Raw genomic sequence first — 27480 nt, forward strand, 5'->3', positions numbered from 1 at the left:
CTTCAGAAGCATATAGAAGGCTTCTAGAACTAACATAACACAAAAAAAAAAAAAAAAAAAAAAAAATGCTTCTAGGAGCAAAACACGCTATGTTGCGAATAATTTTAATAAACAATGTTCACAAAAGTTATTCCACTCGTTTTTTAATACTTTGTCCTTTTCTAGTTTTTATTAGCTCTTTTCCATTCTCTATAATATAAAGTGACTGATTTATTTCCTTGGAAAAAAGTCCATTAAGGCTAAAGGAAAAAAAGATGTACTGAAGCCAGACTGCATGGCTTCAAGTCCCAACTCCACTCCTTATTAGTTGTGTGACCTGGAGTGACTGCTCTGTGCTTCAGTTTCTCCATCTTAAAATGGGGATAATAACAGTACCAAGCTCAGAGAGTTGCTATAAAAATACAGTTAAGCATTCAATAAAAGTTAAGTTTCCACTTTCCTTTTTTAAAAAAAAAAAAAAGTACATACCTTCACTAGAGCACTCACTTGCCAAATACTATACTATAACTAATCAATATATTTGTTGAATGAATATCTCATAGCTGTATGAAGTCAAAGGACATAAAGTATATGACAGCATTGGATACTCTCCTGGCACTCAATAACTGAAATGACTTAGCACAACAACTGGCAATATCAGACATTCAATAAATATTAGTGGCATGCATGCTGAAATCAATCTGAGATCAAGATCTCCTCCCATATATGTAGAATTAATGAAATGGTGAAAATGGTTAGAAAAAATAATGATCTCAGTTTGGACACTTGATTCATATCAATAAATTTAAGTAATAATATATGGACTAGACATAATAATGAATAATTTGAAAAAATACAACTATTTGTAGGTGAACAAAGAAACTTTGGTTCCCAAAGCAGATAAAAATTATATTAGTTTATAAAAAAATGCAAGCTAGAACAGGGGGAAGATCTTGTTTTATTACTCTTTATATTCATAACATAATGAGATGGAAATGTAATGGAAAGAGGAAGAATGAAAAATAAAAAGCAGAAAAGATGTTATCAACATATAGAAATATAAATCTAAGACACCAAGATAATAGCACAAATGAAGGCAATAAGACAAAGATCTCACAACAAGTTATTTCAAAATCCTCTCAGTGATTTTTAAAATAGCTAGTAGCCTTATTTCTTGTTTTATAAATTAAGACATAAATTAAATACTCATTAGAAAATACTTCCTAAACAGTCACTTCAAGAAACCTAAAAAGTCCTGAGTTTCACAGACACATCCATAGAATAAGAAAATTCTGTAGGAAGTCAGGCTTTTATACAAGTGCGAAGTAGAACCTTGCTATGGGGGAAAAGAGAATAAAAGCACAAGATAATAAGAAATTTAGGAATCAATTCTGATCATAAAAGTTGTGATGATTACAAATAACGATAATAGCAGCTAATCTTAGTAGAGAACTTAATGTTTAGGCACCATGTTAAGCACTTTAAATGTATGAATCCCATTTAATTATCAAGAGACTACCATAAGGTATTATCTGTTAATCAAATTCATTTAAAAAATGAAAAAACTGTGGATTAGATAGGTAAAATGGTTTTGTCAAGGTCACACAACCTTTACTGAGGGAACAGGATTTTAAAGCAGCCTGACTTCAAAGCCCATGTACCTAGTATTTATGTTGTTAGTAAAAGAAACAAGTAAACAACAAAAGGCCTATCAAAAAAGCTACCATAAAAAAGAAAAAAAGAAAACTAGTATAGAGAAAGAAAAGATACCATCCACAGGTAAGGCTAACAACTGACTAGGAGAACATCACTATACAAACAAATGTCTATATCAGTATTTAATTTTATTTTTAATAATTATTTTAAATAAGTGGATGTTCAAATCATTAGTCATTTCTATATAATAAAGTCACATGCACGTGACTCTAATGGTATAAAAAATATTTAATGTCCCTCAGAGTATATTTTGCAAATTAATATAAACTGTTCTTTTTCAGATTTTTAATCTCTGATTTTTCATAAATAGTCTGCCAAGGCAAGTGATGTTAATTATCCTTTACTGAAAAAACAAAACAAAACAAAAACTACTGTGAATGAATAATACAACTGATGTAACAAATGCTTTCATTTCACATTAAAATGACTTACAAATAATGCTTCGGTTTCATCAACAAATAAAAAGTATGTAGTACTTCATTTTGTCCCATTTACATTTAAAAAAATAAATTAAAAAACTCTGTATCACACCTTATTTGTTCCGGAGTACCTCCTGATGTTGCATTAGTTATAGCCCAAGCTGCTTCTTTCCTGGTGCGAAACTCTGCTTTCTGAAGAATCTCAATCAAAACAGGAAAAATATTTGCATCTATAACAGCCTGAGGAGGAAAAATGATAAACAGTGCCAATACTGTTTTAAAAATGTTATTAAGTAGAGAAATTTTAAGACCCATTGGCTTTAAAATGTCACATCACGCTTTTTGGAAATAAAAATCGTTGGAAATCTTTCTAATCTTTCTTTCTTTTTTTTTTTAAAGATTTTATTTATTTATTTGACAGAGAGAGAGAGACAGGGAAAGAGGGAACACAAGCAGGGGGAGTGGGAGAGGGAGAAGCAGGCTTCCCGCTGAGCAGGAAGCTTGATGGAGGGCTCAACCCCAGGACCCTCGATCATGACCTGAGCCGAAGGCAGAAGCTTAAAGACTGAGCCACCCAAGCGCCCCTCTTTCTAATCTTTCAACAAACTTTCATATACTTTCAAGACTGGAAAATATATTAACAGAATATTAATTTTAAAGATGATAAAGCAGGGGCACCTGGGTGGCTCAGTTGGTTAAGCGTCTGCCTTCGGCTCAGGTCATGATCCCAGAGTCCCAGGATTGAGCCCCAAATAGGGCTCCCCATCTGCTTCTCCCTCTGCCCCTCACCCTGCTCATGTTCTCTCTCACTCTCTCTGTCTCTCTCTCAAATAAATAAAATCCTTAAAAAATAAAAATAAAAAAATAAAGATGATAAAGCACAAGGTAGATACTTGATCAAAATGGATAAGTAATTTTTGACTCAAGAAGCCTGATAAGACCCTAATAAATCATTACTTAAAAGTTTTGAGAGGAAGATTATTACCTAACTTATTTAAAACTAATAAAAATCAATCCCTTTTTAAGACTAGCCATACGTGTCCAGCACCGTGGGCAATTTTATACACACACCCACACACAATTCCTCCCTAGACCACTATAAATGAATGTTATTTTAGAGGACAAAAGGCCATGTTCTGTAAAATCCTTCTCAAGAATTTAAGTAACTCATTTAAAAAAAAAAAAATCACTGATAAAATGCTGACTTTTGTCCAAACTGACTTAAGAGATCTTCCTGTTTTCTTAGATCTGAAAGGTATTTACCTGAATCTGAGCTCTATTTCCAGCAGTGATGTTAGAAACAGTCCAGCAGGCTTCTTTTCTGATTGATTCCTTTGGGCTACTCAATAAGTGTAAGAGACATGGTAATGCAGAGCAATTCAGAATTACCTGAAACAAAAATCAGAAATGGAAACAAAGTTTTATAGCAAAAAACTACAGAAAGATAGACTGATTTATAAAAATACAAAAATCACTCTTGAAAAACTAAATTAAGAAAAAAGAAATTCCTCTCAAAGTAAAACTTAGGTACTTGCTACCTTCTACTCTTTCCACTTCGCCAAAACTTGGTGCAGTAAAGCACTCTGTCAAACCACTAAAATGAGAATAAGCGGGACACCAGAGGTGTGTCCTTCATGTTTACGAATACACTCAAGAATTCAACTGATACAATTCAAGAGAGATTTAGTGACTGGTCAGGATCCAAACTCTAGTTTTGCCAAATGAGATGATGAAAAAAAGATGATGAAACAGTTTGAAAGTACCTAATTCCGTAACTGGTAAGAAACCTCAATGTATAGAGTAAGTCAACTTTCTTCATTAAAATTTTTTACTGTTCCACTTTTCTTTTGTAAAGAAGTATGTTCTGCTTTGTCCCTTTACATTCTTCATTCCATGGCATAATTAATTATGTTCCTATTTTCAGAATACCCACAATGATTTACATTAAATTTACTTAGTGAAGAATGTATGAAACAGTGTACCAAAATTCTATTGAAGAGTGTTATGTTTAGAAGGGCATTCTCATTTAAAGAGATATTTTAAATTAGTAACTATCAAATTACTAAGGATCAACTATTTAATAACTAATATATCTAAATAGGATTAAATAAGATTAAACCTGTAAGATAATATGTAAATTAGAATAAAGTTTAAGTTATGGTGGCAAGCAAAGGAGAATCTAATGTGTTAGAGTTTAAGTTTCTATCTTCAAGAAAGATTGCTCCAGATCTAAAGTCAATCTTGACATTACACCTTTTCTGGTATCTCACCATCCTCCAAAAGACAGAGAGACAGACAGACACACACACACATAGTTACTAACCAGGAAAATGTTTCCTTTCTATCTTTCCTTCCATTCCCATAATCTAGGTCTTCAATCTACTATAAAAGGACCTCCCGCTTCCAACCAACCCCATGTTTAAACTATTTATAATTAATCACCCTTTCACTAACAGTTCCTTCTCCGGTCAAGCTTAATGTCTCTTAAATACAACCCGCACATGTCTGCCTTTGTACCTATGTTCACATAAATCTCTTCTAGTTTACTTAAGTTCTTCCCCAACTTTAAGATAATAGCTTTAATTCCAACTTCTTCATGGAATCTACAAAGATTTCTAGGCATAGTGATTTCTTTTTTAAACTTCTATAGTGTTTACTGACCAACCAACTCTCAGCAAACATACACTAACTTGGGTAATTTGCTTTGCTTTAATATATATTTTATCTTCAATTTTATTATAAATCCCTCAAGAGCCAACCTCCTACCTTGTACTTCTTTATATCGATATAGATCTAGGATAGTGCTTTCACATACAGGTATTCAAGGTTGAACACTTATCATCAAGAATATGCTGTCACATTATAGATGCCTATATAGTTATGGTAATGCTAAAGTCTTGATTAATATGTAACCAAGTATGAAGTATCTACTATGAAACTAGATAAATTTCTTAAAATCCATTATCTTAACAATTTATCATATTAAAGTCTGAACTCACCTGTGTTTGAATATCATCACCAGTCACAATATTACCAACTGCTCTTAATGCAGGTGATACAACTTTATAATCATTGTGCCTAAAAATAATAAAAATATGAACTTACATACTATGCAAGAGTTAAAATTTACAAAAAATTTGCAAGAATAATACAAAATAGTCCTGTATACTCTTTACCCGGAGATCCCACTCAAGTTTCACTAATTATGCCAGTAATACTTCTGTAATAAAGAATCTATATATTAGACCCAACTGTCATGTCTCTAGTCTCTTTCAATTCAAAACAGTTCCTATTTTTTCCTTTATTTCCTGATCTTGACATTTGTAATGATCATAAACGAATTATTAGGTTTTGTCCAATGTTTCCTCATGATTAAGATACAATTTATATACTTTTAGCTAAGATATCACAAATGCAGCCGTCTTTTCATTACATAGGATAGCATCTGATACCTGTTTTGTCCACAATAGTAGCACTGAACTCGTCACTTAAAATGGTGTCTGTCAGATTTCTCTACTTCAACATTACTGTTTTTCCCTTTATAATTAATATTTTTGAGAGGATATTCTTTTAGACTATGTTAAATCCCATTCCTTATCCCACTTTCACCAACCACTACTTTCACCACTTCTTGATGTGTATTGTCTGAATTATTATTAATATTGTTGCCAATGATAATTTTGTAATACCATCATTATATGCTTTTTCAGTCTATCTATTGATGTACCTACTTATTTTAGTGTGGACTCATGGATTCCTATTTTATTCAATACTCTAATATATCACCATAATTTATTTTAATGCTCAAATCATCCGAAGTTTGGAAGTTTGAACGGTTGGAGTCCCCTTAAGTGGGTTTCTGAGTCCTTTTGATATTTCTCCATTCTTTGAGCACTTATTACTTTATGGGGTCATCTTATTTTTTCTCAATGCCAGCCCTAGAATCAGCCATTTATCCAAGAATTTTGGTTTCTGTTAATGAAGAGTAGTTTTTAAAAACCAAGATTTGGTGTGTTCAGCTTTTTAGTACAGAAGCGTCACTGCTCACAGGGCCTTTAAGAGCGCATGTGCGCGCACGCACACACATATCTATTTATTTCTACATCTCTTTATGTTGAAAGCCATGAGTTCACATTGATATCTCCAGTTCTAATCTAATACCATAAGATTATTCTGGCTTTCCTCCTTTCCATATTTGTATCTCCATTCTCTTAGAATAAGAAACTGGCTTCTGATCCAGCTAGGCTGTTATCCATCATGTGTTGTTCCAGCCTGCTTGCTATTCTGCTCTAGTGGGTGCCATCCTCAAGCTTGAGCCCTGATCCCCTCATTGGACCTGCCTGCCTACCCTCCTCAGATGTTGTCTTTGGATTAGAGCCACAACCCCTTATCAGACCTTTCTTCTTTGTGCCATCTGCTTTGTTTGAGCCTACCTAATGGCTTTTTGACAAAAGGAAGTAGTATAATAAATCTTTTTAAAGAAAAAGATAAACTATCTTTTTAAAACAAATTCTCTTACAAGTTTTTAAACTTCTTTTATAAAAAAAATCTGTTCTTTTTAAAGAAGGTAGCAATAATAGCCTAGCAAGTGAAATACTAAAACAAGTGAAATACTAAATGTTTTCACTACATGGACTTGTACACAAATTAGTTACTGTAATGAACAACTAACTAGATTACTGGTTCTGTGAGAGCAGGTACCGAGTTCTGTACTTCATTAACAATATGTTGTACAATACTCTAGCAGGTAACAGGCATTCCGTATATACCTGTTGAATTAAGTCCCTGCCATTCATAAAAAGATTAAAACTAATGAAATACATTCACAAAATTATTAGTTCCAACTAAAGGATGAGATACAAATTTAAAAAGGTCAACTTTTCAGCATTACAGCTATTCTGAAAAGTGGGGTTGATGGCTTTTCAATTCTTCTGAAGATAGTCACTCTCGAGATATTTATAAAGCCATTACTCTAACTGCTAAATTTAATACACAATCATACAATTATTAATCATAAATTGTAGTTACATCAAAAGTTCCACCAATCTTCGACAGACTCCAGAATCAATGACTGCTTGAATTTTATCATTGGGTCCATCAGAAAGATAAGAAAGGGCCCAGCACACATCTGCTAATACATCTGGGTCACTGCTAAACAACAATCGTGACAAGACATTTAAGCAAGGTGAAACCTGGAAGAAAAGAGCCAATATTTAACAATTTTCTCTAAGACTGAGTTTCTTTAGGAAAATATAGAAACCCATTTTAAAACAAAACTAATGCTATAAAAATACCAGAGAAATTAAAACATTCTATTGTTTTAAAAAATTATGATCATATATATGAACATGTAACTGATTGTTTCCAATTAATCTTTTTTTTAAAGATTTATTTATTTATCTGAGAGAGAGAGAGAGGGCACAAGCTGGGGGAGGGAAAGAGGAAGAGAGAGAGAGAGAAGAGAGGAAGCAGACTCCCCGCTGAGCAGGGAGCTCAACACAGAGCTCGATCTCAGGACCTGAGATCATGATCTGGTCTGAAACTAAGAATCGGACGCTTAACTGACTGAGCCACCCAGGTGCCCCTCCAATTAATCTTACATTAAGTAAGATATGTGGTAATTTAAAAGTTTTAAGAGTAATGAAATACATATTTGAGATCCCCTATGTTTAAATCACACACATAACACACCCAAAAAAGGCATACCAAAGCTAAGAGAAGTAAAGATGTTTTAGTTAGGTGTTTAATATGATCATGAAATATGAACCAACTGAAATAAACCTCACCCTACTTATTACATGTACATTATTGGAAACAAATAATAATCAGTTGAGGACTAAAGGTGTAGAAAATACAAAAAGAAATCTGAAGGATTTTTAAATGAAAGTCACTAATAAACTGTACTTCTTAATGTACTGAAACCCTGAATCAAAAAAAAAAAAAAAAAAAAGAAACCCTGAATCTTCAATTACAAAAAAAGGAAAAACCACATACATGACAACAGGTTTTAGTCCCTCTAGCATTAATATTACAACTACTTAGTTGTGAAATGAGCATATCACTTCACCTCTCTGAGACTCAGTTTCCAAATCTGTGAAACAAAGGCCGAATTAGACAAATTCTATGATCCTTCCTTTCTCAAATCAGACAGTCCTAGATTCACTAGCTGTATGACCATGGGAAAATTACCTAACATCTCTGAAATCCAATTTCTTCATTTATAAAAGAGGGATGAAACAGTACTGTTAAATTAGTAAGAATGCATGTAGCATCTTAGAACAGCACCTGACATACAGTAAGCACAGAGATGTTCGCTCTTTTTATTGCCATGATCAGTATTGATTCTATATTCCTTAAAGTTTTTTTTTAAGAGTTGTTTTTTTTAAGGGCGCCTGGGTGGCTCAGTTGGTTAAGCGACTGCCTTCGGCTCAGGTCATGATCCTGGAGTCCCTGGATCGAGTCCCGCATCGGGCTCCCTGCTCGGCAGGGAGTCTGCTTCTCCCTCTGACCCTCCCCCCTCTCATGTACTCGCTCTCTCTCATTCTCTCTCTCTCAAATAAATAAATAAAATCTTTAAAAAAAAAAAAAAAGAGTTGTTTTTTTTAAGATTTTTATTTACTTATTTGACAGAGAAAGAAAGAGAAAGGGCACAATCAGGGGGAGCGGCAGGCAGAGGCAGAGGGAGAAGCAGCGGGGAGCCCGCTGTGGGGCTTGATCCCAGGACCCTGAGATCATGGCCTGAGCCAAAGGCAGACGCTTAACCAACTGAGCCACCCAAACGCCCCAAGTTGTTTTTTTTTTTAATCAGCAACCTAAAGTATCCCTCAGATAAGAGCTGTATACTAAATTTAGATGTGCCACAAATAAAGAGTAATGACAGCTTTTTTAAGGTTCTAGTACTTAAGATGAATTTTCTCTTTACCTCTATTTTAAAGATTGCCAGTACATAAACTATAACCTTCTGAAAATACTTATCTATTTTCTCTGCTGGGCCCTTCTGTACAGATGACCCCAGGGCCCAGGAACAAAAAAAACAGTTTGCTTACAAAATAGATGTGTTTGTAAGTTAGTAAAACAAATCTGCACAACTGGATCCTTTCCAAACAAACATGCCTTCACCTTTGCCAATGACCTCCTCTTCCTCAAACAGAGAAATGTGAGAATCATTTAAAGCAAATATAAATTTTTGAGTTAAAAAAATCAGCATACTGATCCGTATCTTTTTACTGATTTAAAAAATGAAACTATTACAGCATTACAGATTTCTAGTTTTTTTTTTTTTTTAAAGATTTTATTTATTTATTTGAGAGAGAGAATGAGAGAGAGAGAGCACATGAGAGGGGGGAGGGTCAGAGGGAGAAGCAGACTCCCTGCTGAGCAGGGAGCCCGATGCGGGACTCGATCCCGGGTCTCCAGGATCATGACCTGAGCCGAAGGCAGTCGCTTAACCAACTGAGCCACCCAGGCGCCCCACAGATTTCTAGTTTTAAGGGAGCAAAATAAAAACACTTCTGAGCCACTGTCTTCTCAGAAACAAGGGAAAGAAGAAAGAGAAATACAAATCCGATCTCTGAGGAGTGCAGCAGACATCTGTAATCGTGCCCATAAGATATCGTGGACAGGATTATAAGTGAGGAGAGAAAGGTGACACCTCTATGCCTGCAGAGGGAACTACCAATAAGAAGAAAGCTAATTTTAAAAAACGAAGAAGAAGAAGAAAGCTAATTTATCCTCCAATCATCACCCCAAAGGGCCTCAAGAATCAGAGGTGCCAGCTATCACAGAAGGCACAGGAGAGGAATGATGCTAAAACAGAAAGAAAGCTTAAAAAGCTAAATGAGAAAGAGGTTAGACTACAGGTAGGTGTCTAATATTCTCAATGCCAGCAAAGACTAGAGGTTTATTTTAAGGAGAAACTGAAAAACAAAAAGTGAACTACAGAAACTGAACTTGAGGTATCAAAGACAAGTTTGAAATAAAGCATGAGAACAGAAATCACAGAGATTAAATAAAAGTTTACATACTGACTGATGAAAACCTGTAGTCCTCTTCCAATGCCCAGCTCCCACATCTCCAGTAGTATTATCTACTCTACACCTCAACCCAATCTATTCACTTTGCAGCAGGAGACTGGAAAATCTGTCTCTGGAGAAACAGAATGGTCTCAGAAAACATACAGAAATTCTGAATTCCTCAAAGAAGACATCGTTCTGCCGCCCAATTACTCTATAATGAAGCCCATGAAAGGACAAGTCTATACACCCACCTCTATACCCATTTTCCATTTAGCTTTTAGTGTCTGCCTCCTAAGTATGTCCAGAGTGCCCAGGATCACAAGTTATATGAGGAGATCTCCCAGTAAAAAAGAGACTAAAACAAACAAACCACAAACAAAACAAAAACATACAAAGAAACAGAGACACCAGAAAAAAGAAAACTTCAAAAAAATTATAAATCCTCAGGTAGATAATTTGCTGGGTCCATAAAAAAAGCTGTAACACCTATATAGAAAAAGTCTATCTAAAGATGAGCAATCAGAGAACAAAAAAAATTCTTGAAAATATGATTGTGAAGATAAAAATTTCAAAAAAATGTGAATGATAAAATCTCTCATAGAAAATCACAGAAAATTTACCCAACAAAAGTCTTAAGCCCTATTAATGTGAATTACACTGTAAGTTTGGAATACATAAGTAAACAAAAAGAGACAAAGATTCCTAACTCTAAGGAGTTTATATTTTAGTGGAAGAAAGATTTTTTTAAAAAAATTAAATAGGTAATAAATTTTTAAAAACATGTATTATGTTAAAAGATGCTAAGAAAAAATAAGAGTAAAATGTGGAGGTCAGTGGCTGGGGTAGTAAGAGATTACATTATTATGTAGGGTAGTCAGAGTACAGCTCATGGAAAAGGTAACTTATAAGCAAGCACTTAAAGAAAATGAGGGAATTATGTAGATATTAAGCATTAAATTGTAGGCCAGTGGTTCTCAAAGTGTGGTCCATGGATCCCTGAGGGATTCTTGAAACCTTGGGGGAAGCAATCTTTAATGCCAAAATTTTCATAATTATACTAACACATAATTGGTCTTTTTCATTTTGTTGACATTTGCACTAAAGCTATAAAAGCAATGGTGGGTAAAACTCAGCATAAATCAAGGCAGTGGTACCAAAATGTACCACAGATCTTTGTATTCTTTATGTTCACATACTTGCAAAGAGGCCGGCGGGGGGAAGGGGGAGGGTGCCTATTTAAGAATTACCTTGTAGAAGCAGTAAAAATTACTAATTTTATTAAATCTCAATTCTTGAATACATGTCTTTTGAAAACATTGTGAGATGAAATGGGAAATATGCATATATATACACACACACACACATATATATACATATAAAATATATTTTAAAAATATATTTGCTGGCCTATTTGAGAACCAACTGCAGACGTTATCATGATACTTCACCCCTACATCCTTCAGCATGTATCTCCTAAGAAAAATGGCATTTCTTTACATTCTTCTAAGACATTGTTATTGTCACATCCAAAAATTTTTCATTGGTACAATAATATTATCTAAGATCTAAAGCAAATTTAAATATTTTAAGCTAGAACTTAATTTCAATCCATGATCTAATCAATAATTAAACACTGCATTTACTTGTTATATCTCACTAGTATCTTAAAAAAATCAGGTTTATTGAAGTATAAACTACAGTAAAAATAATTCTTTTCAGGTGTACAGTTCTAATGAGAGTTTTGACAAATACATTCAGTTGTATAGCTACCACCCAATCAAGATACAGAATATTTCTATCATCTTTAAAACTACCCTCCTGTCCCTTTTAGGCAATCACGGATCTGATTTTGTTTCTATAGTTTTGTTTTTTCCAAAATATTATATTAACGAAATATACAAGATATAGCATTTGTGTGTGGCTTCTTTTGTTTAGCTTAATTCTTGTGAAATTCACTCATGTTGTTGCATGTACCACTAGCTTCTTCTTCTTTATTGTTGAGTTATATTCCATCATACGAATGAAACATAATTTGTTTATCCATACACCAGCTATTATACGTTTGGGCTGTTTCCAATTTTTGGTGATTATGAATAAAGCTCTCATAAACATTTATGTACAGGTCTTTTTGTACACATACTATGTCCTCTTCCTTGGGTAAGTACCATATTGCTAAATAGCACAGTAAGAAACTGTCTTCTTACTAAAGTGTCTGTGCCATTTTACATTCCTATCAGCGATGTTTAAGAATTTCAGTTGCTATCCATCTTGTCAGCACTTGGTATTATTAGCTTTTTAGATTTTAACCGTTCTAATAGGTGTGTGCCGTCTTTTAATCTTGAATAGCTCCTCAGCCTATCTGTGTGCTTTCACACCACTGATATTCTTAGAGTCTGGACATTTATTTCACAAACCGTTCCTCAATTCTGATTTGTCTTACTGTTTCCTCATTATTAGATTCAGACTAAACATTTCCAGCAAGAGCGTTACATAAGTGATGATGTGTTATTTTTAGTCATGACACATCTGAAGGCACATAATGTCAGTTTTCCCTTTATTAGTAATGTTAAACTTAATCATTTGGTTAAGGTGACTAAACTCCACCAGAATTCTCAGCAGTAAATAAAACTCCCTCCTATCCTCTTTGTAATTAATAAATACTCTGTAGGGCAATACTTTCTAACCATGTCAATATTCTGTTCCCAACGATCTTTCACCTAAATGTCATAGAACTCATTGATGATTCCTGCCTAAATCAATTATTAGCATGGTAAATGACTTTTCTAATATGAAGTCCTTCTACAAGTATTAATTGGGATTCTTCTGTTAAAAAGAGCTTTCTTTCCCCATTTTTAGTATTAGGATAGACTCACAGATTCTTTTTTTTTTAAAGATTTTTACTTACTTATTTGTCAGAAAGAGAGAAGAGAGTACGTGCACACACAAGCAGGGGAAGCAGGAGGTAGAGGGAGAAACAGACTCACTGCTGACCAGGGAGCCCGATGTGGGACTCGATCCCAGGACCCTGGTATCATGACCTGAGCCGAAGGCAGACGCTTAACGACTAAGCCACCCAGGTGCCCCTAAGGAAAGGAAATACTTTTAACACATTGAATAAAAAGAATCTGGGGTGCCTGGGTGGCTCAGTCAGTTAAGCATCTGCCTTCTGCTCAGGTCATGATCCCAGGGTCCTGGGATCGAGTCCCACATCGGGCTCCCTGCTCAGCAGTGAGTCTGTTTCTCCCTCTCCCTCTGCCTGCCGCTTCTCCTGCTTGTGCTGTCTCTCTCTGTGTCAAACAAATAAATAAAATCATAAAAAAAAAAAAGTATTTCCTTTCCTTAATTCATCTTGATCCTCAAATAGTACCAAATTTGGCTAAAGGAACCCCTACCTGAATATACTTCAGAAGTACAGCCAATAGGATTTACTGATGGAGTGAATGTAGAGAATGAGATAAAAGAGAAAGCACGCAAAAAATGTTAAAGTACCTCATTTAATAATGGAAGATGAAATTCTATTAACTGATATGAAAAACTGTTGGCACAGAAGATTCTGGGGGAAGAGAACAGGAATTACATTTTAAATATGTTAGGTTTAAGATGTCTATTAGGTATCCAAATAAAGATGCTGAGTTTGGAGTTAAAAAGATCTGAGCCAAGCACTGAAATCTGGAAGTTGCTGGCATGTGGATGACATTTAAAGTCACAGAATGGGCAATATCAACAAGAAATTGAATGCAGATAAAGATAAGAAAAAGCCAAAACCATTCACTTTGTACTCTCAACTTTAGTAGGAAAAAGAGAAGAGGAACTAATATATGAAACTGAGAAGGAGCAATCATTGAGGTAGAAGGAAAACTTGAGAGTAGTGGCCTGAAAACCAAGTGGAAAAAAATTACATAGGAGGAAGAAGTGATCAAATATGTCATATGAAGGCAATAGATCAGGTAAGATGAAGACTGAGAAATCACCACTGTGATGTAGCAAGTCATTTAAGATGAGGTCTAAACATTGACCCCTGGATTTCACAATGTGAAGACACATGTGCCCTTAGTGAAAGCAGATTCAGTGCAGTGACTGAGGGAAAATTCTGACTGGAGAGGATTCAACAAGAATGAAAGGAGAGAGAGTAGACAATGAGAATAGACAAATGAGGAATTTTGCTATAAAAGGAAGCAAAGAAATGGGGTGGCAATAAACATGGGAGCTAATAGGGCTTTCAGGGACTAAGAAAAGATTTAACATGAGAGAAATAACAGTATATTTCTATAGTATTGAGAATGATGTAGGAGAGAGTAAAACAATTACCAATGTTGGAGAGGAAAGGAGTGATGCACCTGGAGCGATGACCCTAAATAGGGAAAACAGAAAGCTATGTAGTGTCCAAACAAAGAAATTGACTTTATAAAGAAGCATGGCTAAAGTAACCAACAATGACAGGAATGTATAGCAGTACAAATGATGACAAGATGGCAAATGTAATGATGGTAGTAATCTATGGAAGTTCTCTTCAGAGTGCTTCAATTTTCTCAGTGAAGAAGCAGGGTCATAAACTAAGAGTGAGGATGGAGAAGGAAGTAGAGGTAGGACGGAAGAGAAAATAAGAAACAGTCTCCTAATTGAGAAATCCTTTTTTTTTGCCAGCTGTTAAAGTAGTATCTACCATTATAAATGTGAATTGGCCTGAAATTAAGATAACCACATGGCTTCTCAAGATTCATATAACTTCTGAAAGTCCTTAATGTTCCATTAGATGTCTCATAAAGACAATAATTTTTTAAAAGGAAGCTTAGAAAAATGTGGTTTAGACTACCAGTTTTACAAATTATAAATTTTATAAATTTCAATTTTTTTCAAATAAGCAAATTCTTCAGGAAAAGCATCTCTATGAGACAGTTTTTAAAAATGAGTCCTTTATAATAAAGTAGATGATTGTTATTATAAAAATTTTAAAAAATCTTTACTGCTTGTCTATGGCTAAAGAACTCTTAAAAACCATGTAATATAATTACACAAAAAGATCTCAAAATTTAACAATGCCTAAGAAAAATTCCAATACTAAGTAGAAAAAAAAGAAAAATGAAATATGGCATTTTAAACTAATTATATATTTACAACTATTATCGCATAATTATTATCTCAACATATACACATAGAGATGCACACTATTTTAAAAGCAAAGGGTAAAAACCTCCAAATTCTTAAAAGGAATGTATTTTAAAGAAATTTAAAATGAAAAGCAATGCATAAACCAAAGTTCACTGAGTAAAAACTCAATCAAAACACAGTTATCCCATACCATTTTTTAAGAGGTAAAATAAAGAAATTACTATAATTGCTAAAACCATGAATCTATATATAATTAGCAAGCCAATTCTACATATGCAAGTTTAAACCTACAAATAGCTGGTGAAGGATTCACCATCATCAGTTGAATTGACCCTTATTATCTCCTCAGACAAAATATGAACATTTTTTTCCTTTCAATTCTATAATAATCATTGCTAAATGATGTTTTTATATAGAATGTTTAAAAAAAAAAAAGGTCATCAAGGGATACTTGCATACCACATAAATATTCTTTTCCTTGTATTATACTCAGTTCAAATACTCATCCCTTATCCCTCTAATATTAATGTGAAAATTATAAAAAATTCTTTTAAACTAAAGCCATTGCTGCAATATTATTTCATAACTTGCTTCCTTGGGGAGCAGTGGTATATAGTTTACTCAAAACTTTTCTAAGATATATATCTACTAAACCAAATTTCTGATTAAAACAGTAATTTGGGGGGTACCTGGGTGGCTCAGTAAGTTAAGCATCTGACTCTTGATTTTGGCTCAGGTCATGATTTCATGGGTCATGAGATCAAGCCCCGCACTGGGGTGGGGGGGGCCCATGGTCAGCATGGAGTCTGCTTGAGATTCTCTCCCCCTACCCCTCCCCCCATGTGCATGTGTGCCTTTTCTCTTCTCTCTCTCTAATAAATACAAGTCTTTAAAAAAAAAAAATTTTGTTCCCTCTTTTATTTTTAGCATACTTTACAATGCTTTAAACTAGCTTCTTAGTCATATTACTTACTTGTCAATAAACATGGAATAGAATAGGCATGGATGGTTATGGAAAAATTTTATGAATTATGATTGAACCCATAACATGCTATGGGGTGTGGTAAAAGATCAACAGATGATGGTACCAATGAGATTTTAAAATCATGTTGGTGGTTCAGATGAAATGTGGCTAAAATGATCATGCATTTTTCAAACTGGAATGGGAAAAGTATAAATGAGAAGGCATACCAATTCATGCATCATATTTTTCAATTAGGAATTTATTATTTTTTGCCCCAAGAAACTTTATCACTAAATCCTCACCAGATTTTGAGCTCTTCTTAGTGCTACAGTCAATGTTGCCCTTTCATTCATAGATACTGAATTCAAAAGAAGTATAATGATAGCCCAAAAATTTACCTACATTCTGTCTTTTTAACATCTTATTGGTAAGAAAATAGAACTAGATTGGAAACTTATTAATAATCTATTCTTTTAGCAGAATATGAGCAGATGGGGAAAAAGATATTCTAAACAGATAAAAAGTACACTGAGAAAGCACAAGCCACTGTGGACTAATTACTTTTCCAATTTTACAACTAATAGTGGACCTGGATGAATTACCTTAACGCTTTTGGGGCCTTCAATTTCATTTATAGGATATAAATGAGAAGAACTAGACTAGAAGATTTCTAAAGTCAACACTAACATACATAAACATCAAGTGACAGTGGTTGCCGAGAGGCAATCATGAGGTAAAATAAGAGTAGAAAGGGAAACTTCCTTTCTATTATATATCTCTAGACTTTGTATATGTGCAAATATTGTCTAGTCAATAAAGAAAAATTGCTAAAAAACGGCATAACGTTCCTTCAATCTCTGAAAGTCTATTATAAGGAGACTTAATTAAAAGTTTATGTATATAGATTCCTTAATTTGTATATTTTACTCATACCTTACTAAAGTTTGGAGGAGGGTTTTTGCCTCTACATAAATTTGAGAGGGCCCATACGGCATTTCTGGTTGTTGTAAGTCTGTTTGAATTTGTTAATAACCTGCCAAAAAAAAAAAAAAAATAGAAAAAAGAAAATTGTCACTTTACATTCATTTCTTCTTTTTAGCTATTTTATATCATAAACTATAAAAATTCTCAATATACTTTATAACACAGTCAACGTGGTAAAGGAAAAGGTAATTTTAAAAAATCATTATAAATATATATAAATATATATTTAGCAATTATATATATATATATATATATATATATATATCACTGCTTTATTTTTAAAATTCTGAATCTATGATCTGAATGGATCCTTAGAAGACATAAAACGTGTTCAAAATAAAGGGTGTCATGGAAAACTGACTTATCTGCTTCTGTATACTTTATTTTTTTTAAACCTTGACAGAATTATTGTTTTAAGTCACAATATAAAGTAATAGATAATGCAATTTTGAATATGAAATCTTTACACTGGGGCTTTAGGGGAGCAGAAAAGGGAATGCATAAAGTCTTACCAAAAGTAGCCTAAGCATTACAAATTAAGACCAAATTATCCCAGTAAAAAAAAAGAAAAGATACAAAATACTGGGTTTGGTACTTAAAATTATTTCTATATACTTTAAAAAGAGTATTAGGATTCTGGGAGAGAGAAGAAAAGATGGCGGAGCAGTAGGGGACCCTATTTCAACTGGTCCCCGGAATTGAGCTGGATATCTACCAGACCATTCTGACCACCCACGAAATCAGCCTGAGATGTAAGAAGATCTGGATCTCTACAGACAGAATATCACAGGCGGTTGGTTTCGAGGTACAAAGCGGGGAGCCGTGATTCCGCGGGCAGATATCGGAGGATAAACGGCAGCGGGAGGGAGCCTGGCTGTGGGGATCCTACACCGCCGGTGAGCGACAGCCTCGCTCACTGGGGACAGGGCACAGACTCGCAGATCGGTAGCGGCGGGGAAAGGACTTTAGGGCAGCCCCTGGGGCGGAAACCCTAAGCAGCGGGGTCCTGCGTGCGAACTGGGAGCGGCTGGCGGTTTTAGAAGCACAAAGGGCAGAGACGTGCCCCGACCTGGAAGCAGGACTGGGAGCGCTGCGGAGGGGCGCACAACCCAGGCCGCTGCAGTTTATAGCAGCACAGACAGAAACGGAGACAGTGTGGCCTGGAGAGCTCACTGAAGAACAGACTGCGATCTCTCTGCTCTGAGGCAGAGGGTTGGAAACGGTCTCTTCTGCTCTGACTCTCGGAAGAGACGTGGAAAGCCGCCAGGGAAAGCCGCCAGAGAACAAAAGCCCCAAAAAACTAATTCCCACTGAGCCCATCCCCCACCACAGGGGGGCAGGGCAACTCTGCCCAAACAGGGTTGCCTGAGTAACAGCGCGGCAGGCCCCTCCCCCAGACGACAGGCTGGGAAAACAAGAGGCCAGTAACCCTAAGGTCCCTAGAAAACAGGTGCATCTTGCTTGGGTTCTGGTCAATAATTTGGACTCTATACATTCCCTCAACCACCCATCAACAGAATGACTAGGAGGAGGAACCCCCAAAATAGAAAAGACTCAGAGATTATGACTTAATGCTGCAGATTTACAAATGGATGCAGATATAACCAAGATGTCGGAGACGGAATTCAGGCTAGCAATTGTGAAGACAATAGCTAGAATGGAGAAATCAATTAATGGCAACACAGAGTCTCTAAGGGCAGAAATGAAAGCTGAATTGGCAGAACTTAAAAATGCTATCAATGAGATCTAATCCAACTAGATAATCTAACAGCTAGGGTAAGTGAGGCAGAAGAATGAATAAGCGACCTGGAAGACAATGTAATAGATAAAAAGGGAAAAGAGGAGGCCAGGGAAAAACAACTCAGAATCCATGAAAATAGAATCAGAGAAATAAAGTTACACCATGAAGCATCCCAATGTCAGAATAATTGGAATCCTGGAGGGAGTGGAGAGAGAGGACTAGATGTATTTGAGCAAATCGTAGCTGAGAACTTCCCTAATCTGGGGAATGAAACAAACATTCGCGTCCTAAAGGCAGAGAGGACCCCTCCCAAGATCAAAGAAAACAGGCCAACACCCCGGCATGTAATAGTAAAACTTGCAAATCTTAGAACCAAGGAAACCATCTTAAGGGCAATTAGGGGGAAGAGATTGCTTAAGTACAGAGGGAGGAACATCAGAATAACGTCAGACCTATCCACAGAGACCTGGCAAGCCAGAAAGGCCTGGCAAGACATATTCAGGGTACTAAACGAGAAAAACATGCAGCCAAGAATACTTTATCCGGCAAGGCTTTCATTTAGAATGGATAGAGAGATGCAGAGCTTCCACGACCGGCAGAAACTGAGAGAATATGTGACCACTAAGCCGGCCCTGCAAGAAATATTAAGGGGGGTTCTATAAAAGGAGAAAGACCCCAAGAGTGATCTACAACAGAAATTTACAGGGACAATCTATAAAAACAATGTCTTCACAGGCAACATGATGACAATTAATTCATATCTTTCAATAAGTACTCTCAACGTGAATGGCCTAAATGCTCCCATAAAACGGCACATGGTTGCAGACTGGGTAAAAAGACAGGACCCATCCATATGCTGTCTACAGAGACTCATTTTGAACCTAAAGATACATCCAGACTGAAAGTGAAGGGATGGAGATCCATCTTCCATGCCAGCGGACCTCAAAAGAAAGCTGGGATAGCAATTCTTGTATCAGACAAAATAGATTTTAAACTAAAGTCTGTAATAAGAGACACAGAAGGACACTATATCATTCTTAAAGGGTCTATCCAACAAGAAGATCTAACAATTGTAAATATCTATGCCCCCAACATGGGAGCAGCCATCTACATAAGCCAACTGTTAACCAAAATAGTCATATTGATAACAATATGTTAATTGTAGGAGACCTCAATACTCCACTCTCAGCAATGGACAGATCATCTAAGCAAAAAATCAACAAGGAAACAAGAGCTTTGAATGATATACTGGACCAGATGGAACTCATAGATACATACAGAATATTCCACCCTAAAACAACAGAATACTCATTCTTCTCAAGCGCACATGGAACTTTCTCCAGAATAGACCACATACAGGGTCACAAATCAGGTCTCAACCGATACCAAAAGATTGAGATTATTTCCTGCACATTCACAGACCACAATGCTTTAAAACTGGAACTCAATCACAAGAAAAAATTTGGCAGAAATTCAAACACTTGGAAGCTAAAGACCACTCTGATCAAGAATGTTTGGGTCACCCAGGAAATCAAAGAAGAACTTAAACAATTCATGGAAATCAATGAGAACGAAAACACATCGGTCCAAAACCTATGGGATACTGCAAAGGTGGTCCTAGGGGAAATACATAGCCATCCAAGCCTCACTCAAAAAAACAGAAAAATCCCGAATTCACCAAGTAACTCCACACCTTAAAGAACCAGAGAAAAAGCAACAAACGATGCCTAAGCCACGCATTAGAAGAGAAATAATTAAAATTAGAGCAGAGATCAATGAATTAGAAACCAGAAACACAGTAGATCAGATCAATGAAACTAGAAGTTGGTTCTTTGAAAGAATTAATAAGATCGATAAACCACTGGCCAGACTTATCCAAAAGAAAAGAGAAAGGACCCAAATTAATAAAATTATGAATGAAAGGGGAGAGATCATGACTAACACCAAGGAAATCGAAACAATTATTAGAAATTATTATCAACAACTATATGCCAATAAACTGAGCAATCTGGATGAAATGGATGCCTTCCTGGAAACCTATAAGCTGCCAAGACTGAAACAGGAAGAAATTGACAACCTGAATAGGCCAATAACCAGTAACGAGATTGAAGCAGTGATCAAAAACCTCCCAAAAAACAAGAGTCCAGGGCCTGATGGATTCCCTGGGGAATTCTACCAAACATTCAAAGAAAAAATAACACCTATTCTACTGAAGCTGTCTCAAAACATAGAAACAGAAGGAAAACTTCCAAACTCATTCTAAGAGGCCAGCATTACCTTAATCCCCAAACCAGGCAAAGACCCCATCAAAAAGGAGAATTTCAGACTGATAACCCTGATGAATATGGATTCCAAAATCCTCAACAAAATCCTAGCCAATAGGATCCAACAATACATTAAAAGGATCATCCACCATGACCAAGTGGGATTTATCCCCGGGATACAAGGGTGGTTCAACATTCACAAATCAATCAATGTGACAGATCACATTAATAAGAGTAGGGAGAAGAACCATATGGTCCTCTCAATTGATGCAGAAAAAGCATCTGACAAAATACAACATCCTTTCCTGATTTAAACTCTCCAGAGTATAGGGATAGAGGGAATATTCCTCAAGTTCATAAAATCCATCTATGAAAAGCCCACAGCAAATATCATCCTCAATGGGGAAAAGCTGAAAGCATTTCCCCTAAGATTAGGAACACGTCAAGGATGCCCACTCTCGCCACTATTGTTCAACATAGTACTAGAAGTACTAGCAACAGCAATCAGACAACAAAAAGAAATAAAAGGTATTCAAATTGGCAAAGAAGAAGTCAAACTCTCTCTCTTCACAGATGACATACTTTATGTGGAAAACCCAAAAGACTCCACCCCCAAATTACTAGAACTCATCCAGCAATTCAGTAATGTGGCAGGATACAAAATCAATGCACAGAAATCAGTTGCTTTCTTATACACTAACAACGCAACTGTAGAAAGAGAAATTAGAGAAACGATTCCATTTACAATAGCACCAAAAACCATAAGATACCTTGGAATAAACCTAACCAAAGAGGTAAAGGATCTATACTCTAGGAACTATAGAACACTCATGAAAGAAATTGAAGAAGACACAAAAAGATGGAAAAATATTCCATGCTCATGGATCAGAAGAATAAACATTGTTAAAATGTCTATGCTACTCAGGGCAATCTATACCTTCAATGCCATCCCCATCAAAATTCCAATGACACTTTTCAAAGTGCTGGAACAAACAATCCTAAAATTTGTATGGAATCAGAAAAGACCCTGAATCACCAAGGAAATGTTGAAAAAGAAAAACAAAGCTGGGGGCATCACGTTGCCCAATTTCAAGCTATACTACAAAGCTGTGATCACCAAGACAGCATGGTACTGGCACAAAAACAGACATACAGACCAATGGAACAGAACAGAGAGCCCAGATATGGACCCTCAACTCTATAGTCAAATAATCTTCGACAAAGCAGGAAAAAACATGCAATGGAAAAAAGACAGTCTCTTCAATAAATGGTGCTGGGAAAATTGGACAGCCACATGCAGAAGAATGAAACTCGACCATTCTCTAACACCATACACAAAGATAAACTCAAAGTGGATGAAAGACCTCAATGTGAGACAGGAATCCATCAAAATCCTAGAGGAGAACACAGGCAGTAAACTCTTTGACATCGCCCACAGCAACTTCTTTCAAGATACATCTCCAAAAGCTAGTGAAACAAAAGCAAAAATGAACTTTTGGGACTTCATCAAGATAAAAAGCTTCTGCACAGCAAAGGAAACAGTCAACAAAACAAAGAGGCAACCCACAGAATGGGAGAAGATATTCGGACAGATAAAGGGCTGGTATCCAAGATCTATAAAGAACTTCTCAAACTCAACACCCAAAAAACAAATAATCAAGTCAAAAAATGGGCAGAAGACATGAAAAGACACTTCTCTGAAGAAGACATACAAATGGCTAACAGACACATGAAAAAATGTTCATCATCATTAGCCATCAGGAAATTCAAATCAAAACCACACTGAGATACCACCTTACACCAGTTAGAATGCCAAAAATGGACAGGGAAAGAAACAACAAATGTTGGAGAGGTTGTGGAGAAAGGGGAACCCTCTTACACTGTTGGTGGGAATGCAAGTTGGTACAGCCACTTTGGAAAACAGTGTGGAGGTTCCTCAAAAAGTTAAAAATAGAGTTACCCTATGACCCAGCAATTGCACTCCTGGGTATTTACCCCAAAGACACAGATGTAGTGAAAAGAAGGGCCATATGAAACCCAATGTTCATAGCAGCAATGTCTGCGATAGCCAAACTGTGGAAAGAGCCTGGATGCCCTTCAACAGATGAATGGATAAAGAAGATGTGGTCCATATATACAATGGAATATTACTCAGCCATCAGAAAGGATGAATACCCAACTTTTACATCAACATGGATGGGACTGGAGGAGATTATGCTAAGTGAAATAAGTCAAGCTGAGAAAGTCAATTATCATATGGTTTCACTTATTTGTGGAACATAAGAAATGGCATTGAGGACATTAGAAGGAAGGGAAAAATGAAGAGGGGGGAATCGGAGGGAGAGATGAACCATGAGAGACTATGGACTCTGAGAAACAAACAGGGTTTTAGAGGGGAGGGGGAAGGGGGGATTGGTTAGCCCGGTGATGGGTACTGAGGAGGGCACGTACTGCATGGAGCACTGGGTGTTATACGAAAACAATGGATCATGGATCACCACATCAAAAACTAATGATGTACTGTATGGTGACTAACATAACATAATAAAATTTTTTTAAAAAGCATGGAAAAAATAAAACAGAGAGTATTAGATTACATTTTTTTAAACCATGAAAATAATATGTTTCAGGAAGTAAGGAATACAGGGTCAAATTGAATGAAGATCAGCTACTGAGAAGAGATGTTTGTTTTGAACAGACTGTATTTTTGATCTGCAACCTGTTACAAGTATAGAGAAACTAGGTTTTAAAAAAGAAATCCCTATTCTGTAGTAACCTCAGCAAAAATGGTGGAGACAGTAACTCTGGCAGCCTGTCCCCCCACAGAAACAACCAAAAAAACTTGTAAACTTTGTCAGAATCAACTTTATCAGAACTCTCAAAGATAGTCAAAAGTTTATAGGATCCAAGAAAACTGTTAACTAGGAAAGGGCTGCAGTGTGGTAGGAGAGATTTCAGGCAGTATAATTTACCCTTGACCTACTCCCTCCCAAGTCTGGCAGCAGTCTTGAAGAAGCAAGCTAGAATTCCCACTGTGAGTTCCGGGTTCCAAAAAGGAGCTAAGGAAACTTGTTTCCAAGGAACTGTGTTTGTTTTGATCTGTGTGGGTGCTGCCAGAAGGATGGATGCAAGGGGCTTGCCTTTGCTTTGTCTTACTGGGAACTCTTTCATTAAGATCACCTGATAAATTCTCATCAAAAACCATGGAGGGGCAGGCGCCTGGGTGACTCGGTTGAGGGTTTGACTCTTGATTTTGGCTTGGGTCATGATCGCAGGGTCATGGGATTGAGCCCTACACTGGGCTGTGCACTCAGTCTGCTTGTCCCTCTCCCTCTGTTACCCCCTCCTGACCCCCAGAATAAGCACAGGTACACACGTGTGTTCTCTCTCTCGTGCTTGCTCTCAAATAAATAAATAAAATCTAAAAAAAAAAAAAAAGAAAGTGAATTACTACTGATTTTCCAGAAATAAGAATATAAGTATAAAAGAATACTACAAGCAATAGTAATCCAACAAATTGAATAGCCCAGAAGAAATGAACAATTAGAAACACATAAACTACCAAACTGATTCAAGAAGACACAGAAAATCTGAATAGGCCTACAACGATTAAAGATATTGATCAGTAATCAAAAACCTCACAATAAAGAAGAGTCCAGCACAAGATGACTTCACTGGTAAATTCTGCCAAACATGAGAAAAACTGAATCCTTTTCAAACTCTTCCAAGAGATAGAAGAGAACATTTCCAAACCTGTTTTATGAGCCAGCATTACCCTAATACCAAAGCCAAAGACATCACAAGTACAGACCAGTATTTCTAAAAAATACACATGCAAAAATCTTCAACAGAATCTAAGGAAATTTAATACAGCAACATATTAAAAGGGTTACATACTATGACCTAATGGAATTTACCCCAGGAAGACAAAGATAGTTCAATGTACAAATAATAAATAATAAAATACACATTAAAAGAATGAAGGGGAAAAAAAACCAAACATGTGATCCTGTCAACTGATGCAGAAAAAGCATTTAACAGAACCCAACACTCTTTCATAATATCAACAAACTAGGAATAGGAGCAAACTACCTCAACATGATAAAGAACATTTATGAAAAATCTGCAGCTAACAACATATTCAATGGTGAGAGTGGAAGCTTTTACTCAAGATCAGAAACAAGATGAAGATACCTGCTTTTGCCCTGTTATGCAACACTGTCCTAAAAGCTCTAGCCAGAGCAATTAGGCAAGAAAAAGAAATAAAGGCATCCAAATTAGAAAGCAATAACTGAAACTGTTACTATTCACAGATGACATGATCTTATATAAAGAAAATCCGCAACAAAACCCCACTAGTGCTAATAAATGAATTCAACAAAGGTGCAGGCTACAAGATTAAAACACAAAAACCAACTGTATGGCTATACACTATCAATGAACAAGTCAAAAAAAATTTCATCTAAAATAGCATCAAAAGAATAAAACTTAGGAATAAATTTAACCAATTCTGTACTCTGAAAACTAATTCATATGGAATTGCAAGGAGCCCTGAATAGCTAAAACAATCTTTTTTAAAAAAGATTTATTTATTTGAGGAGTGCCTGGGTGGCTCAGTTGTTAAGTGTCTGCCTTAGGCTCAGGTCATGATCCCAGGGTCCTGGGATCTAGCCCCGCATTGGGCTCCCTGCTCAGCAGGAAGCCTGCTTCTCCCTCTCCCACTCCCCTTGCTTGTGTTCCCTCTCTCGCTGGCTCTCTCTCTCTGTCAACTAAATAAAAATCTTTAAAAAAAAAAAAGATTTACTTGAGAGAGAGAGAGCATGCACGAACAGGGGGAGGGGCAGAAGGAGTGGATGAGGAAGACAGAGGGAGAGAGAATCTCAAGCAGACTCCCACTGAGCACGGAGCCCAATGCGGGGCTCAATCTCACAACCCATGAGATCATGACCTGAGCTGAAATCAAGAGTCAGACACTTAAGTGACTGAGCCACCCAGGCACCTCAATAGCTAAAACAATCTTGACCAAAAAAAGAAAATTGAAGGACTCACACGTTCTGATTTCAAAATTTACCACAAAGTTACTGTAATCAAAACAATATTGTACCATTCAATGAGGAAAGAATACTCTCTTCAACAAATTATGCTGTGATAAGCAAATGCCCTCACATCATTTTAAAAAATTAACCCAAAATGCATCAAAGATGCAAATGTAAGAGCTAAGACTATAAGACTCTTTGAAGAAAACATAAGGGCAAATATTCATGACCTTAGATTTGGCAATGGTTTCTCACATACAACACCAAAAGCATAAGCAACAAAAGGAAAAAAATATATAAATTGGATTTCATCAAAATTAAAAACTTTTGTGACTCAATGGACACTATCAAGAGTGAAGACAGCCCAGAAAATGCAAAAAAAAAAAAAATTGTAAATCATTAATCTGATAAGAATGTATTCAGAATATATGAAGAATTCTTACAACACAGCAACAAAAAACAAGTAACTGAATTAAAAATTATTCAAAGGACTTAATAGACATTTCTCCAAAGAAGATATAGATATAGTCAACAAACCCATGAAAAGATGTTCAATGCAAATCAAAGCAAAATGAGATACCACCTCACACCTACAAGGGTGGCTTAAATCAGAATAACATAACAAGTGCTGGTGAGAATGTGGAAAAATTGAAACTCTCATACATTGCTGGTGGGAATGTAAAATGGTGCTGCTGCTATGGAAAATAGTTTGGTGATTCCTAAAAAGTTAAAGATAGAGTTGCATACAACCCAGCAATTCTTTTCATAGGTATATACCTAAAAAGAATTAAAAAGTACTGTTCAAACAAAATCTTGCACTTGAATGTTCAGAGGAATACTATTTAATCAAGAGGTGGAAAATAAATGACCATCAACTGATGACTGGGTGAACAAAATGTGGTACATCCATACAACAGAATGTTATTCAGCCATAAAAATAATGAAGTACTCATACATGTTATAATATGGATGAACCTTGAAAACAATATGCTAAGTGAAAGAAGCCAGATACAAAAGGTCACACAATGTATGATTCCATTTATATGAAATATCCAGAATAGACAAATCCATTGACAGCAGATTAGTGGTTTCCAAGAGCTGGGGCTAGGAGGAAATGGGACATGACATCTTAATAGGTATTGGGGTTTCTGTTTGGAGTGTTAAAAGTTCTGGAACTAGATAGTGGTAATAGGTACAAAACACTGTTTAATGCCAGTGAACTGTACATTTTAAAATAGTTAAAATGATAAATT

At 35.9% G+C, this 27480-nt stretch overlaps 1 protein-coding gene across 3 annotated transcripts in view; it reads right to left on the reverse strand.

Moving 5' to 3' along the window:
* The window catches only part of KPNA5 (karyopherin subunit alpha 5), a 49632-nt gene that overhangs the window by 6548 nt on the left and 15604 nt on the right, over positions 1–27480 (reverse strand). Inside the window, exons 8-12 of one of the 3 annotated variants that reach the window (XM_032408002.1) lie at positions 17136–17235; positions 7143–7306; positions 5114–5192; positions 3378–3503; positions 2227–2354 (exon numbers count right to left, since the gene is read on the reverse strand). In XM_032408002.1, the coding sequence (XP_032263893.1) occupies positions 2227–2354; positions 3378–3503; positions 5114–5192; positions 7143–7306; positions 17136–17235 (597 nt within the window). The remainder of the gene's footprint in view (positions 1–2226; positions 2355–3377; positions 3504–5113; positions 5193–7142; positions 7307–17135; positions 17236–27480) is intronic. The other 2 variants (XM_032408003.1, XM_032408004.1) reach the window with 2 other exon arrangements.

The sequence above is a fragment of the Phoca vitulina genome, unplaced genomic scaffold (assembly GCF_004348235.1).
Source record: "Phoca vitulina isolate PV1807 unplaced genomic scaffold, GSC_HSeal_1.0 scaffold9, whole genome shotgun sequence".
NCBI classification, from domain to species: domain Eukaryota; kingdom Metazoa; phylum Chordata; class Mammalia; order Carnivora; family Phocidae; genus Phoca; species Phoca vitulina.